At 47.5% G+C, this 15,791-nt stretch overlaps 4 protein-coding genes across 4 annotated transcripts; 1 reads left to right on the top strand and 3 right to left on the bottom strand.

The window, feature by feature from the left end:
* Positions 1 to 1,920: 1,920 nt before the first annotated feature.
* On the bottom strand, positions 1,921 to 2,400 carry F5147DRAFT_552245 (uncharacterized protein; the record flags this gene model as incomplete). The annotated part of the gene is made up of 1 exon (XM_041430426.1): positions 1,921 to 2,400. A coding segment is annotated over one exon (480 nt), but the record flags the coding sequence as incomplete, so codon positions are not given.
* A 964-nt stretch (positions 2,401 to 3,364) lies between these two features.
* Positions 3,365 to 7,277, bottom strand: F5147DRAFT_741483 (uncharacterized protein; the record flags this gene model as incomplete). The annotated part of the gene is made up of 13 exons (XM_041439476.1): positions 3,365 to 3,424; positions 3,539 to 3,807; positions 3,861 to 4,091; positions 4,131 to 4,558; positions 4,612 to 4,963; positions 5,054 to 5,267; positions 5,292 to 5,471; positions 5,531 to 5,653; positions 5,708 to 5,873; positions 5,938 to 6,131; positions 6,291 to 6,662; positions 6,717 to 6,892; positions 6,941 to 7,277. The coding sequence occupies 13 exons, from the start codon at positions 7,275 to 7,277 to the stop codon at positions 3,365 to 3,367; spliced, it is 3,102 nt and encodes a 1,033-aa protein (XP_041299804.1).
* A 353-nt stretch (positions 7,278 to 7,630) lies between these two features.
* Positions 7,631 to 8,029, top strand: F5147DRAFT_766345 (uncharacterized protein; the record flags this gene model as incomplete). The annotated part of the gene is made up of 2 exons (XM_041440762.1): positions 7,631 to 7,822; positions 7,889 to 8,029. The coding sequence occupies 2 exons, from the start codon at positions 7,631 to 7,633 to the stop codon at positions 8,027 to 8,029; spliced, it is 333 nt and encodes a 110-aa protein (XP_041299803.1).
* A 5,862-nt stretch (positions 8,030 to 13,891) lies between these two features.
* F5147DRAFT_563314 (uncharacterized protein) lies at positions 13,892 to 14,714 on the bottom strand (the record flags this gene model as incomplete). The annotated part of the gene is made up of 3 exons (XM_041430666.1): positions 13,892 to 14,335; positions 14,383 to 14,493; positions 14,547 to 14,714. The coding sequence occupies 3 exons, from the start codon at positions 14,712 to 14,714 to the stop codon at positions 13,892 to 13,894; spliced, it is 723 nt and encodes a 240-aa protein (XP_041299802.1).
* Positions 14,715 to 15,791: the final 1,077 nt, after the last annotated feature.

Here is a 15,791-nt window from a genome sequence, read left to right as displayed (position 1 = left end):
TAATCTTATGGCCGGGAGGGATGGAAGATCAGGGCACCAACTTATAGACGCCCAGGTCGCGTAAGGAATCAAACTCCTCCTTTAGGGTGGCAGTCCATTGAGGTGCGTGTTCGGATGCCATTGCCTCAACGTAGGTTGTAGGATCATCGGCGAACTCATGTTCAAGGTGATCGGGCATCGCTGCAAAGAGGTTGGCTAGGTTAGCAGACTCCTCCCCAGACAGTAAGGCCGCAAGTACGTCCTCCTCAGTGGGATGGGTATTACCATTGGTGCTAGATAGCGCACGGATGCGCTCTGCCGCAGTGAGAGAGTCCAGCATGGCACGCTGCATTGGAAAAACGTAAGGCTTGTTCTCCAATGCGCAGCGACATTCAGAAGGCTGGGGAGGGCGCGCAGAATGCTGAGGTTGAACGGGTGCCAAAGGTGCTGGAGTTGGGGTTGAAGATTGAGGAGTGTCGACATCAGGAACTTCCTCAACGGTAACAGAACGTGCTGGCATTGCTGAGATAGGTGATAATGGGGCCTCGGGTCCGCACTGGTGTGATTCTATGAATGATACATGGTAAGAGACAAAAACTTTGTGAGTCTGTCGATGATAGCATCGATAAGCTTTTGAATCAAGGGAATACCCTATCAGAACACACTCGATAGAGCGACTAAAAACCTTTGGGTTGTGTTGATTTTGGATGAGGACGAATGCGCGACAGCCGATCTTGCGCAGGTGCGAAAGGTCCGGTTTCTGGCCAGTCCAACACTCAAAGGGAGTGTGGCCGTCTTGGGAGGCGACAGGTGTTTGCCAAGGATACAAGCATCACACTTAGGAGGTACGACAGAGAGGTTAATGGGCATACCGGCAACATTGCCTGAGCGCGCAAGGTTGTAGACCGCGCGATAGTTGGCATGTCCGAGATGCCAGTGCCAGGATTGGAGAGTGGGGACGTGATGGGCCAGGTAAGCGTGCTCCGCAGACAGCTGGCCGCCAGAAAGAGCGTAAAGGCGGCGTGAAGTGAGGGTGCCAGAAAGCATATGGGTACCGCTACAAGCTTGGACCCAACAGTTCGTGGCATCGAAAGATGCCACGCAATGGTGTGCGGCACAAAGGGCCGAGACAGATATGAGGCGCACTGTGGCTGCGGGAATGAAGAGAACATTATCGAGCGTGATATGAATACCTCTGGCAACAATGAGGTGCAAGGTGCCGACACCGACGGCCTGGATTGACGAGCCTCCCACGCCGTTAACGGCGCAGGGAGGAATGGGGCGAAGGCTGAAGAAGTCAGTCTCATCATTGCTGATATGGATGGAGGCACCACTGTCCAGGAAGAAGGGAACAATAGTGGGGTCCACGATAGTGCGGGAACATTGGTTGGGAGCCTTATAGGTGATGCCGGCAAAGTCAATGGGACGCGAGTGTGCGCGCCAATTGAGGCTGGTGATGAGGGAGTCGACAGCTGCAATAAGCGTGGTATACTCATCCTCATCTGCAGCTGACAGGTCGCGTATGAATGCAGGAGTGATAGTATCACTGGCTAGACCTGCAAATTCAGTTGAGGGAGCAGGAGTATCAGCAGGCTCGGAGGATGCGACATAGATAGCTTGGTGAGTTTTGCTGTCGAGCAGGTATGCTTGACCATTGGTGTCGTATCAAAGACCACCGGGTCTCCTGGTGGCTGCCATAGGCTTAGACGTAGTAGTCTTACTCCCTGCTGACGAGCTCTTTCCCTCCCGTGCAGCGCGTTTGCGCGCCAGAACCTCATCGCGCTTTCCTTCCATCGCCCCTCCTTTGGCGAAACAGTCTTTGGTGGGATGGCTTGAGTTGCTGCAGGTGTCACAGGAAACGCGATCACGGCGTTGAGTATTGTTCCCCTTCCCGGTGGCAGCCATGGCTATATCCCCACTCTTGGACTTTTCGGTGTCCATGAGCTGTTGCTCGACGTCAAGGCGTGAACAAATGTTGGAGGGGCCATATGCCGTGGCGGAGGTACTGGCAGAGAGAGCATCTGCAATGTGATTACGGACATGGGGGAGGTCCTCTGACATAGTGTTGAGCATCATGATGGTAAGGAAATCCTCCTCCTTAGGTATGCCTATAGCATATATGCGTCTCACGAGTTCCCCAAGTTGGGTACTAGTGGTGGAAAGATGCTCAGAGCGTCGGTATCGAACGGCCAGAGCTTGTTGGATTAGTAAGATCTGCACGATGGGCCCGACTTGTTCATGGCGTGACTTAAGGGTGTTCCAAGCGAGGTAAGCGTTGGTGTAACCGCGAAGGAATTCGTTCTCTTTGGAACTTGAGCGCATGCGTAGAGCAGCGATTATGCATAAATTATTGAGGTCCCAGTGACCTGCACTCGCAGGATCTGCAGACGGATCAGGGCGCATGACGAGGCCTAGAATATACCTGCCTCCGTGTTTCAAGAGCAGATAATTCTGCATGCGGTCAGACCAGGTACTCCAATTGTTCTTACTGCGGTCGAGGATTTCAATTTTGTCTAAGTCCATCTGGCTGAGGGTGATCGCCATAACAGTAGCCTGCAGGGAGGTCATGGTATTGATGGTTGGTATAGAGGAACCAGCGGCTGGGGGGCTAAGTGTAGCCCCTTTAGTGCCGGAGCTCCGAGAGTGGGTGTGTGTGGCAGACGGCATGATGATGGAAGACAGGAGAAAGGGGTGATCCGCGACTTCTCAGGTATATATACGTGTTCGAGACCTTTGGCCCGAAGAGGAAATGACTATGCGTTCGAATGACGTCGACATCCGAAGAAGGAGAGAAGATATGAGTCGAGGTGATGCTGATGTCGTCCTCGGTGATCCGCGGGTGCTAGATAGCCTGGCGTGTTTGTTCCTAGTTGGCCTGCTGTCATCTAGACGGTTCCACTCCTTGTTTTATGAGAGAGCAGGGCTCATAACCTATTAGAGCTAGACAGTGCATTAGCCTCAGTCGTAATGGAACAGACTGCACCTGGTACTGGCAGTACGATATATCATATTGGCTTATAAGCCATAAACTGCGATACATTGAGGGATGTAGCTATCCATGCTATGATACATCAATCCTGTAAGGTTGTCTATAGCTATATCACCGCCAGAACACCGTTGACCTCCGTACAACGGCCAATATGTGCCTCACCACCAAGTATATGCCCTGGCTGAAATTCTTGACTGTGGACGATCTGGTTTTCGATCTCGATCCCTCACTGCTTTTGGAACATGTTATCGCATTGAAGTGTTCAATCTCGATCAATCTCGATCCCCCACTGTTTTCGGAACACGTTATGTACATGTTGAAGAACGGGTCGTTTGATGCGGCCACGGAACCAATTTTCGGAGGCTCCTCAGCTCAATCGTGTTGTCAACAGTTTTCTCATAAGATAAAAGACTGAGCCGTCCATAGGCAAGCGGAATGCTTATCATAAGAGCCATACTAGATACAAAATCAGTCAACATTATCAATATCTTCAAGAGGGGGAGCTTCTAGTGATGGTCCCTCATCACAATCGAATGACGTGTCTTCGGCAATGTCCACATCACCATACACAGATTCCACGAGCCCCGCAACACCAGCCCACCTGTCCTCGAAACTCGTCAACAACGCACGGCAAACAGCACCCTGACGCTTGGCATATGCCACAAACCCCTCTGTCTCCTCGGCCCTTACAAATGTTCGAAGGGTTGCGCATTCCTCCCACCATTGTATATACCACTTCAGGAAAGCCAATACACGCCGCATTTCCTCCATGAGTAGCTGAATTTCTTCGTGCCACCGGTTGTGGCGCGCCCTGGCCTTGCACCATTCAACGTGGAGAGCTAGAGAAATAATGTGTTAGTACTGATAGACTCGTGCTTGGACAGCTACTCACAGTCCTGAAGACCAGCACTATCATCAGCGGAAACTCCATGCATCAGCCAAATCCAAGACATAATAGTGGTACCCTGGGTTTGTCCTCCAAAGTCTCCCATAGGTCGAAGGTCTGACTTTTTGAGCGGTTGAAACCTCCGCTGCCAACCAATGTGATCAATGTGTGTTGAAAGTGCGAGGAGTGCTTTGTGAGCACAGCAGTACTTCGCGTGAGACATTGCCAAGTGATCCTCTAGTGTGTCAACAGTCTTGCGCGCTCATGTGTTGGCACCTTGCCCACGGATGTTTTGAGCTTTGAAACGTAGTAGCTGGGTTCGAAGGCGAATATGTGAACGGCACTCAGCGAGTGCATCATTGGCTTGAGCATACCGCAGTGACCACTCGAGTTCGAGGAGCTTCGGATTGCAAACAGTGAGATCACAGACATCGGAAGGGAAAAGAAGTGGGAAATCCTCGGCTTTCCCGGAGTCAGGCTTTGAACTTGGTAAGCCGCTGTCATCATGGCCAGTATTTTGTAGATGGGATGGATGGGGGAGGGTTGTAGCATGCAAGTTGGCAACAATGGGCATATATAAAACTTGAACACTAGACCATGCTTCAACCCGGTGTTGCAGTGCGTTCCTGCGGGTCACAATGTTTGCTCTCTGGGTGTCGGTCACATGCAGCCCAAGTGCATCTGCATCTACCCGAAGACGACGTCTTATATCAATGTCAGACGTCATATTTATTAGAGAACAAAACTGTGAACTTACTGTGCGTGCTCGAGATCTATGGCAGTGCTAATGAGCACACTAGGTGTTACTTCAGCATGGAGTGATATGACGGCGCCATCCTCAAGCTCCCTGGCATCCTGTTGCACCAGGGCGAGGCGAACTGCAGGCTGTGTCATTTCTGAGAAGTGACACTGTGAAACAAACCATGATACAGATTGAATAGACGCACCAACAACTCTACTATCAAAAGGATTTGGCTTTGTGCGGTCAGTCTCCCATGCCTTGACCTCATTTTTCCACTCAGCGATGGACGCAGCACCCAACTCTGAAAACTCAATGGACCCCTCGAGTTCTTGAAGCGCAGCACGATGGTCTTTCTCTGCCTCGACAGCTTCCTTGATTTTGCGCAACATTGTTCACCCTGGAGATGATGTCATGAGAATACTATATAAACGATAACTTAAATAGAGTATTGACTCACCGAAACCTGATATCTTCTTCCAATTCCAGTCACCAAAATGGTCATCGAGGGTGTCCCGACGAGCTCCTGGACCCATTTCCTTCGTACTTGCAGCCACACGATTAATATTCGCCCATCCACGCTCTGGTGCTTCTCCATCCATTCGACCGACCCAAGGAGTCCAATTGAATGAAAATTTAGTTTGACATACTTTGATGTGGGCGTCCAAGTGGAACTTTGGGACAAAATAATTTATCACCTTACTTGGATGATCAAGGTGAAGCGCAAGAGGAAGGCTAGGCATGCGACTCCAGAGTTTCTTATGCCACTGACAGGCAATGTCATAGGAGAAGTTGAAGATGATAAGCTGCGAAAATGCAACGAGGGCCGAGAATACGAGGTAATCCATGTTAAGATACCTAGGGAAGGAATATGAGAACTCATTTAGTTGAAAGGACGGAAGTTAGCCTTACTTCCTCCTTTCTGTAGATCTCCAACACCGTTTGGAAGCTTCATATCATGGCGAGCACAGTCTACTGTACTGACTCCTGTAGCGGCGAGCCCCTTCGAACTCTTTGTATCCGCCATGTTCACAGCATTGTGACTAACACATGTACTTTTCTAGTCCCAATCAGTCTTACTAGGCTGGAGACGATGTAACAGTGTCACACTCACCTCTTGTAAGACTTCGCTATTCATATTGATGTGCCCCTTATACTTACCTTCTTCCACAAAGTAACCCCACCCGTGGCTTAAACCTGGATCTTTGCTGTCGGTTGACACCAGATGGCGCTTCAGGCGGAAGTTTGCATCAATCACCAAAAAAAGGCCGTACAGCCATCTGTCCCATATTTCAGCTCGGACTGTGGCCACGTGACACGCACACTTTGAATTAAAATACTCACTGTTCAGATTGTGGCGCATTCTCCCAACCTTCCGGAAGATTCTTGCCAGGCTGTGGGCAAGCTGGACACAATACAGCCAGCTCCCCCTCTTGTGTTGCCTCGATACCTGCAGGATTGTGCCCCCACCCTGATCGTTTCAGTGCCTTCAAGTGTCGCCACTCTGATACTATGCGGAGGAACACAGAATAACGATCCTGTAAATCAATAGTAAGTACAGAAGCTAACGAGACCCATGTGTAGAGTCGATTACAGTAGAAAAAGCACCGATACACAATGGAGATGAATTGCATGAAATTGGGATGACTAGACGAGACGGAAAAAAGATGAGAAAAAGGCACTTGGTGGGTACTTACACAAATTGGCTTAGTACCAATGTTGTCGGTTCTCTGCGTAAGAGAATGATAGAATTCGTAGGCAGAGACTTTGGACTCGAATGAAAGAAGGTGGAAAAGTTGAAGAACAGCAAAAGTTGCTGCTGTTCTGGGATCGATTGTTGTAGCCGGGAACCATCGTGCACGAAGGAGCTGTTTGTAGCGGGATGGTGCATGTGCGCACCCACAGTAGTCAAGCTTTATTTCATGTATCCCATGTACATCGATGACCACGAAATCATTGTCGTAGGCTGCTCTGTGGCTATTACACTCTTCCCCTGGCCTGTGACCCAACTGGACATGGAGACCCAGTGACATGAGTGAGACCGTGTGGAAAAAGTCGTCCTTCCATTGCTGGAGTGTCCAGAAGTTAGTGTCTTGTGATACATAGTAAGGGAAAAAACTTACTTTGATTCTATGTAGGGGTGCGTGGTAGTGTGACTGAACAATGCAATCACGGCAGACCAGCTCGACCGAGAAACAATCTTCGCATCTGAATTGTGCAGATAACACACCACACCGGCACTGACTTTCCCCACCTCTGCCCTCCAAACAGATAAGTTCGTCAAGGTATGATTGCCGTTCTTCCAGCCAGAAAGCAAGCTCATCCTATCCAAGCCGAATGAGCTCACCATTTATATAGATGGAAACAACATTTCTACGTACCCGTCTGGTTCGTTTCGCTTTGATGACTTCTTCTGTGACAGTAGTAGTAGGCTCGTTCTGTACAGGGTCAAATTCCACTTCATTCCATGGGTCGGCTAAGTTATTGTTGGGAGATTCTGGAGACTCAGCCACCGAGTCAGAAATACTGAGTGGGTTTGCTGGGAGATAGGATGTACGCAAGGCAAATTCCCCATCTTGTTGAAGAGCAAATATTTGGTGCCTGTGAACGTGCGCAGCTGCAGAGTCGGTGCTGATTGTATGCCTCAAAAGTTTCGGCTTTTTGGATGGACGTCCACCTGCCATGTTGTTAGTTGTTTAGCAGAACATTAAATGTACGAAAAAATGTACCAAACACAGTGATGCGGCGCCTGAACAAATATACAGTAGTCTTTACAGGGAGAAGCTTTGATCTATCCAGGCGATATATCAAGTTGGATACTAGAACATGGTGAATCACACATGATATATCATGGTGGATAGGGACTGACCTGATAAAGTTCATGTCCTGGTAATTCATATCCACCCATCCTTTCTGCTTGCACTCCACGAAGAGGTACGAGTGCATGATGTAATGCTCACTTGAGAGCTTGGGCTAACAAAATGGTGAGCAGATGCAAAAATGTTGGCAGCCAACCCAAGACCAACACGTGTGGCTAATGCCCCGTCTCACTGAATTCCGGCTGCTTCCGATCCCAACACCTAAGACGTTCAAGGTGGAGTTATTAGAAGGGTGGTTGCAAATGTGGCCCGAGCAGGATGTTCTATGGCCTGACCAGGACAAGAAGGAGCTTCAGTTGGACGAAGATGATGAGATGCAGTTGAAATTAGCCGAACAAGCACGCGGAGATGTAAGTCTTACTATACTGATTTATACACTTGCAAAATTGTCAGTTGACAATGGCCTATACAATTAGACCTTGCAGAGCTGGATGTGGTGGGCATGGCTCAATCTGAGACGCGCTCGTACGATGTATGGTTGTTCAGGATGCTGTGGGACTCCTGATGGACGTTGCGTCAAGTACCCCAATGGCCCACTGTCTCTAGATCTGTGGTAAAATAGACTTTGTAATGATATTGTTGATGTGAAGAAGCTGAGAATTTATCAACGCGAGTATGTACTATATACATAAGATGGGTGCTGGCGCTGCTACTGCCATAGTCATTGAAATAAGAACTCGTTAGCATTATATTTTTCTTGCAAGTCTGTGTCGTGACTGCTGTCCATAAGAACATCGCATAAGACATCCTCCAGTGCAGAGAGTACACTCTTGGCATATTTTGTAGCAAGGCAGGCCTTAGCGTACCTTTTGCCAATACCTCCCTGCATAAGCAAGTCGTCTTCCATCTTCCGAGTCTCAAGGAAAATCTCATCGATCACTCCTACAGCTACCCGAAGCTTCTCCGATGACCTTGTCTTCAAGTATTCCTGGAACAGGCCATCAATAATGTCGCAAGGTTCCCCTCCGAGATAGGTTGTCAGGCGATCTTGCTTGTGGGGCTTTTTCTTCATCAAAGACTGACTGAGTGGCACTGCAGTGCAGGGTAAAATGCCCGTATCTCCAAGTTGGGAGCAATATTTTTCCTTCCTCCTGAGACTAATCGCATATTTATTCCTGTGCCAAAGGATATGTCAGTTGTGTCATAAGTACAACTGTGAGTACATAGCAGTAACAAACCTTGCATAGTGTGAACACCTATGCATTCGTTTGGCGTCACTACGTTCTTCAGGAGTGTTGTAAAGCTTTGGTCAGCCCATGAGTGAGGAGTGAGGATGACGAAGTCTGACAACGTTGGCATCACGATTTGTCGGACTTTTACTATAGGACCAAAATTTGCCTTTACATGATTTGTTGGACTTTAACTATAGGACCGAAGTCTGCCATTAGTTATTATGTTCTGCAATGTTTGGTATTTTGTCCCAGCACCTGATCTACATATTTCAGCACCCATTCAGCAACTCTCAGTATATCAGTCTGTTGTTGAGCGATTCAATTTTATTATGAGTCTACGACAATGTAGGTTTGTTGCAACTGTTCACCTTTTGTCGGACTTTTATAGGATCAAAACCCACCAAGTGAGCTTAGTACCATTGAAAGGGTCGAGCTTTTTCTCATCTTTTGTCGGTCTCGTCTATGTCGCCCTTTGCAAATGTAGAATTCACGCATCGCATGGCTTTTCTTTGCTCGTTGGCCTTGGTGTCATATTCATCGTCCTTCCGCAATCTTATTCTCTCGTCATCTCTGTTTACCCATCTACAATCTGGCACGCTCGCTCAAGACTCATAAAGCGGCCATCCCAATTTTACGCAATTCATCTCCAGGTTCTGGTGTCATCTTCATCGTCCTTTCCACAATCTTTTTCTCTCGTCATCGTCATCTCTGTTTACCCATCTACAATCTGGCACGCTCGCTCAATGCACTCGTGCAGCTTACAATTGGTGCTTTTCCTACTGTAGTCGACTCTACACACGGGTCTCGTTAGCTCCATTCATGCCTTGGGATAAGGGTTCAAACGTTCACCAGGGGTTCCCGAAAGGTACGAATTACAAAATGCTTCCGGGAGACATCAGAGCTAATTATAGACACCAGGCTCCAAAAATTTCACATCACTTTTCCCGTTCTGGCATGTACGACATTTTTACCAGTGGTACATTAACTTTTGCCCGAGATGAATGCGCTCATTAATGCCTTATGGACGCATCATAGATATTCTTACCAGAAGTACGTCAAACCCTTTCCTGATGAACGCGCTTGTTAATGCCCTATGGGCATGTTATTAGTCATTTTTACCAAGTACTTATTGATGCCTTATTGTAGAGATGGCACCAAAAAAGTGGACAACCCCTGAACAAGAGAAGTGGCTGCAGCCGTGGTATTCAAAGTACAAAGAGACATCGGTAGGAAAGTTCAAAAACTATACTAACTTTTTCTGCAACCTTAATGAGGCATGGTTGGATGAGTTTCCCGAGCCAAGACCAAGTACCGTCACTCCTTATGGCCCTCTCACAGAAGAGGAGAAAAAAATAATGGATGCCACGGAAAAATCACGCACAAACGTGAGGGTTTCAAATACTCACCTATCACTTGGCTGACATATCCACTAGAAACTTTATAATCGCTTCAAAAATAGCATGGGCAGTACGAGGGCCGGTCGACAGGCGAAGGCAGATGCTGTCGATGTGTTCCAGTCCATAGTGGAGAGCATCTCGGAGTGTGAAAAGTCAACACACGCCTATCAAGAACACGAAGCTTATTCTGTCCTGTTCTACAAAGAACGTGCACAGCCTCAAGTACAAGAAGCACTGAAGGCACTAAAGGCTACCGGGGAGCAGCTCACCTTAGGGCAACATGTAGCTCTTGTAAAGAAAGAGACTGCCAAGGTATATGAGGCTGAGACAGATGAAGTCAAGACACAGGTGAAAGAGTTCATCGAGCAGCAGAAGGTAATGCGAGAGAAAAACAAAAAGGAAGGCATTTGGAGTGAGGGAAACTTGAATTACCAACAGTTAGTCATGATCTGAATACAGATCTTGCTGTGCTCACTAACCTCCATTTAGAAATCTCGACAAACTTGCGGCCATCGTCAACAAATTCTTGAAAGGACTTCACAATGCAACTGGCCTATCATACACGCTCCTTGCTGGTGGTCCCTCCCCCAAATCTGGTGGTTTAATTGATTGCTATAGGTTAGTTCATCTGACGTCTGATATCTCAATACATGCTTATGGTAGTTGAAGTTTTCATGTTGGCCTCACGAAGCTGGGGAATGATTTCAATAAGGCCTACCCAGAGTTTGACATTGGAATTATGGAGCCATTCCGGGACTATCTTTACTGTGTATATTGTGCGTCTGACTTAGTTTAGCCAGTGCCTTACAGTTACTGACTTGTGTGCAGCTGAAGTGGCAGTCAAGAGGGCAGGGCAAAAGAGTGTATCTGTAGCCCTCGATGATCCAAGTCTTTTAAGATTTTCACCTGATAGACTCGATATATCCCAAAATGGATCACCCACCCACCAGCATATATCGGCACCTTGTGATGTATCCGCCCATGTACCGCCCTCCTCTTCTTTCCCAGTATTATCCAGTAATGATACATTCGGGAACTCTTTTGACGACTCATACACCTCTGACTGGGATTCTGACTTCGCACATGGGGCGTTATCCATGTCTAACCTCATACTGCCTAATGTACCAGACAGCCTACCATTATCCAGAGAGAACACATCTGCGGCCCCAAATTGCCACTCTGGCCCCTTCTTGGACTCAGATCCCAACCTACCGGACGAAAACAGGATGCATTTTTGGATGAGGCCAGAATTCAACGCCTTTTTATGTAACTTCGGGTCATCCAGTGTGCCGGCAGGCAAAGAATTCGCTCAACTTGCATCTGCGCAGTCCTCATTGCATGTATCTGCCCTCGCCTCTCCCACTGATAATGCGATGGTGCTGCCAATTCTTCCCCCATCCACGCAATCAGATTCTACCACAACTCTCGTCGACACCACACGCACTTTGCTGGTATCCCATGCTCCCCACACGATAGCTCCCACTTCTCCCACTGCCAATGCGACAGTGCTGCCGACTCTTCCCCCATCCATGCAGTCAGAACCTACCACAACTCTTGTTGACAGCACATGTACTTTGCTGGCATTGCAGGCTCCCCACACGATAGCTCCCATTTCTCCCACTGCCAATGCGACGGTGCTGCCGACTCTTCCCCCATCCATGCAGTCAGAACCTACCACAACTCTTGTTGACAGCACACGTACTTTGCTGGCATTGCAGGCTCCCCACACGATAGCTCCCACTTCTCCCGCTGCCAATGCGACGGTGCTGCCAACTCTTCCCCCATCCATGCAATCGGATCCTGTTACAACTCTCATCAACAGGACACCTACTCTGGCATTGCAGGCTCCCCACACAATCGCTCCCAAGTCTCCCACCCCTCTGACATGCTGCCCTGACACTAGCACTCCTAGTATAGACGCATCAGCAACACCATCCTGCACTCCTCCTGCAGCAGATTTCGCAATCACAGAATGTGATACCCATACTTGCCATACACGGACCGGTCGCATATGCAAACCATCAACTTGCAACATTACTGCAAATGCTACTGGCGACGTGTCTTCCAAGCGTCCTCATGAACATGGTGGAGGGTCTGCTGGGGGAAAATCAAAGTTTGTGTGTCCTTCTTATATTTTGTGTGTTTTCTAACCGCTCCTTAAGGAGAGCCAAGACTTGACTCATATTGCCTGACCTCATTGGCTTACAAAGTTATCCTACTGCTGGTTGTAATCATATTTAGTTCTTTATGTATTTACTGCGTGACACAAGTGTGAAAAACGTGATTGAATTGTGTTCCGGGACGGTGTTTCGATCAGTTAATCACACTCGTGCAACACATACTTGTCCATGACTAAGACAGTGCCATATGTTAAAAAGACTAGACCAGTTTCTTATATCGCGATGGATTTTGCATCTGGGCAGCTGTCTGTTCTGTATAGTCACTCATCATTAAAGTTCAGCCACCCGGAAAAAGCCGGAAAAAGCAAGTCCATCCTGCTTTAAGTGGCTGTGCCTGGCCCAAGGCAGAACTGCGGGGCATCCAAGACTCCAGGAGATATAATTCACATATGATAGTAATACAAATCGTTTGAATTAAATAGAGTGCGGAGTGCACATCCTCTGATCTGGGCACAACATTAACACAATCTGCGTGACGACGTAATCTCCAAGTCGACACATTCGAAATACTCTTAAGGATTCATGCGGAGGCTACAAAGTCCACCCCGTGGCTCGAGCGATTGATGGACTCACGAACTGCGAATGGCTCGAATGAGGATCGACACCCGCTCGAGGGCACTGTCTGTTGATGCCAACATGACCTGTGGTAGTTGGGCTGGACAGAGCGAAGCTCGGGGTGGGACGCGAGCAGCTGGAGCTGCTGAGTGTGGGACACTTAAAGATAAAAAAACAATAATCAGATTGTAGTTTGACTAGTACTTACATATTGGATGTGCCAAAAAATCGCTGAATGAAATTAGATTTCAAGTTATAGGCTAGTAAATGAGAGAGAGAGGCGGGTGGGGGCGAAAGAATGTGAGATAAAGTGAGAACGAGGGTGAATGAGTTCGAGTTCATCGTGGAGGAGATGGAGTGGGAGCGTGTGAAGAAGAACTCGAGATGCTGCGTCCAGCTGGACGCAACGTGATGCCAGGTACTTCAGCAGGCTCCGTAATCCGGCACCTTGCTAAACAAGATCTAGTTCTGATCTAGGATAGCCTAATTCGAGTGGGTCTGTCAATGCCGCCGGAATGAGGGAAGATTTAGCCAGCAGATATATTGAATGGGCTACACCACCAACTGTCAAATTCACATGTTGTGTAATTGACGAAAAACGATTTAGATGTGTATGATAAAGCTAGAACCCTGTACATAAATGGCATATTTCTTATAAATAATACCGTTATTTGACAATTGTTGAACATCAAATCTCCATAAGAGGTCTAGTTCAAAACATTGACCAGAGCCCGACACGCACCCGGAATCAGCATGGGAAACAGCTCTGTTTGCATGCTGGGAGCGAAGTATCGGCACAGCAACAGCGCCAACAAACAGGTAGCATATGAAACAAGGTATAGGATCTATATACCGAAAGTATAGTGGAGGTACGTGGTAAATATAGTATCTATGATGGCACTCTTGCTTTGGTACAACAAATATAGCACATTATCAAGACTCAGTAATACTCAGTGATACTCACTTGCCCGCTTTGCGGTTGAATCACACACAGGATAGGATAGAACATAAAGCCATAATGTATTGTATATTGGTATGGTAAAACATAGATGTGCAATGATACAATACGCCCCCCATCCATCTTGTCGAGTGTCCTAATATTCTATGGAGGAAAATTATGTAGTAGAAATCAAACGATAAGGGTAAAAAAGCGCAATGTGTCTGGAGAACTCTCCCCATATGAGGTCCCGGGTATCACTGTGCATCAAAGGAGTAGTGAGCTCTTCGTCAGCATCTTCGACGGGCAAATTGATGCTGCACTCCACCCACTCCTCGATGAACTGGCCCTCGAGAGGAATACACAGATCCCAGAAAGCCCACTTGCCATTGGGGAAGTCAGGATTGGCAGCGACAAATGCGTACCAGAATGCGTCCTGGCCCCAAGTCCATTCAGGCGTCACTGTGTCCGTGAACGTCAGGAGCCATGATTGTATAGTGCCGGAGAGTCTGGCCCAGTGGTCAGGATCCATGTGATCGAATGTTGACGGCAAGGGGAGGAAGGTAATTGATGCATCATCAGATTCACCACCAGACATGGGGCAATGTTCATATTGACCGCACTTCACACGCCCCAAGGTCAGCAGTCACAATACGGAAAATGTGAAACACTTACATTATTGAAATGGTAAGACTCTCTGGAGTGCTGAGACTCTACCTCAATCACAGGTACTGTGAATAATTGATACTCCTCATTCAGAGACACACTAATTTTAATTGGCTAAATAGCGATTGAAATAAGTAGCACTTATCAAGGAACATTAGGGGACATACAATGTTCGGGTGAGTGAGGTGTCGAGGAACCGCACCGGAAAACCACACTGAGACTGAGAGAGGTTGTAATAATATATCCTCAGATTCAGCTTGCAGAGTATCTGGATAGAGGATGGAAGTTGAAAAATCGGAAAAGCTGAGTGCTCCGTTGTCTGGAGTTTCTTGCATTGTGTTTGACATCAAAAGTCGAACTTGGGGAAAAATGGAATGATACAAGTCACGTGTTTTCAGCAAACCCCTTATTGAATCACTGGCAGGACTCACTGCTTTCAAATTTTTGCACCTTGTCTGTGCACTGTGTTCTGCCTGTGGGAGCAGAGGATATGTAAAATATGAAGTGTTAGTGGTGCTGGTGTTGACTCTGGTGTTGGAAAGTCTAAAGCTTGCGCCCAGACTCGAGTCTCAATAAGTTCCCCCATCTCAGCGCTTATGAGTGGGATCCCTAACATATTCCCTTCATTCTGCTCCTCCATTACCCATCTTACCATTTGCTCTGTCACTAACTCGTACCCGGCATGGCATTTCCTCCGTTTACGGACTATCAAGAAGCATTTTCCTCTCCATTACCACTCTCACCAACTCATACCTGGCATGGCATTTCCTCTGTTTACGGACTATCAAGAAGCATTTTCCTCTCCATCACTATCCTACCGCCGCCGCCCAGCTCTTCTTCATCTACCCCATGGCGAACACTCAATACTCAAGGGTGGGTTCTTTATCATATTCCCTTCTACATATCATCATCTGCTAATAATCCCTATCTACCTCTCCTACCTTTGCTGCCCAACATCTCCATACTCAGGAGCGGATTCTTTATCATATTCCCTTCTACATATCATCTGCTACTTACTAGTATCGATCTATCATACCTTTGCACCCACATCTCCGTACTCAGCCTTCGTTACTCATATCTCCGTGCTCAGGAGCAGTATCACTCATCACTCATCTCCTTTGCTATTCCACCTCATCTTTTCCACCCCTAAGATTTATATATTCAGGAGCGGGTTATCACCACACTTTTCGTTCTATGTATCATCAGCTGCTTCACAGGACACTGTGAATCAATATTTTTTGTGTCCTATCAGATTCACGGGTTGGATCACATGATTTTCGCACTTCAAGGTGTCAAGTCTTTCATCGGCATGCTGCAATCACTCGAAAGCACATCAGTATAATGAATCCATCATTGTGGAAGCTCGTTGACGGAAAAAGTATGTTTCGTGCTTGATATTGATGTAATGTGCT

The sequence above is a fragment of the Suillus discolor genome, assembly GCF_016758755.1.
Source record: "Suillus discolor strain FC423 chromosome Unknown F5147scaffold_1, whole genome shotgun sequence".
In the NCBI taxonomy this organism is placed as follows: domain Eukaryota; kingdom Fungi; phylum Basidiomycota; class Agaricomycetes; order Boletales; family Suillaceae; genus Suillus; species Suillus discolor.
Note: the sequence above shows the minus strand (reverse complement) of the source record. Positions and strands in the feature narration are given on the sequence as shown.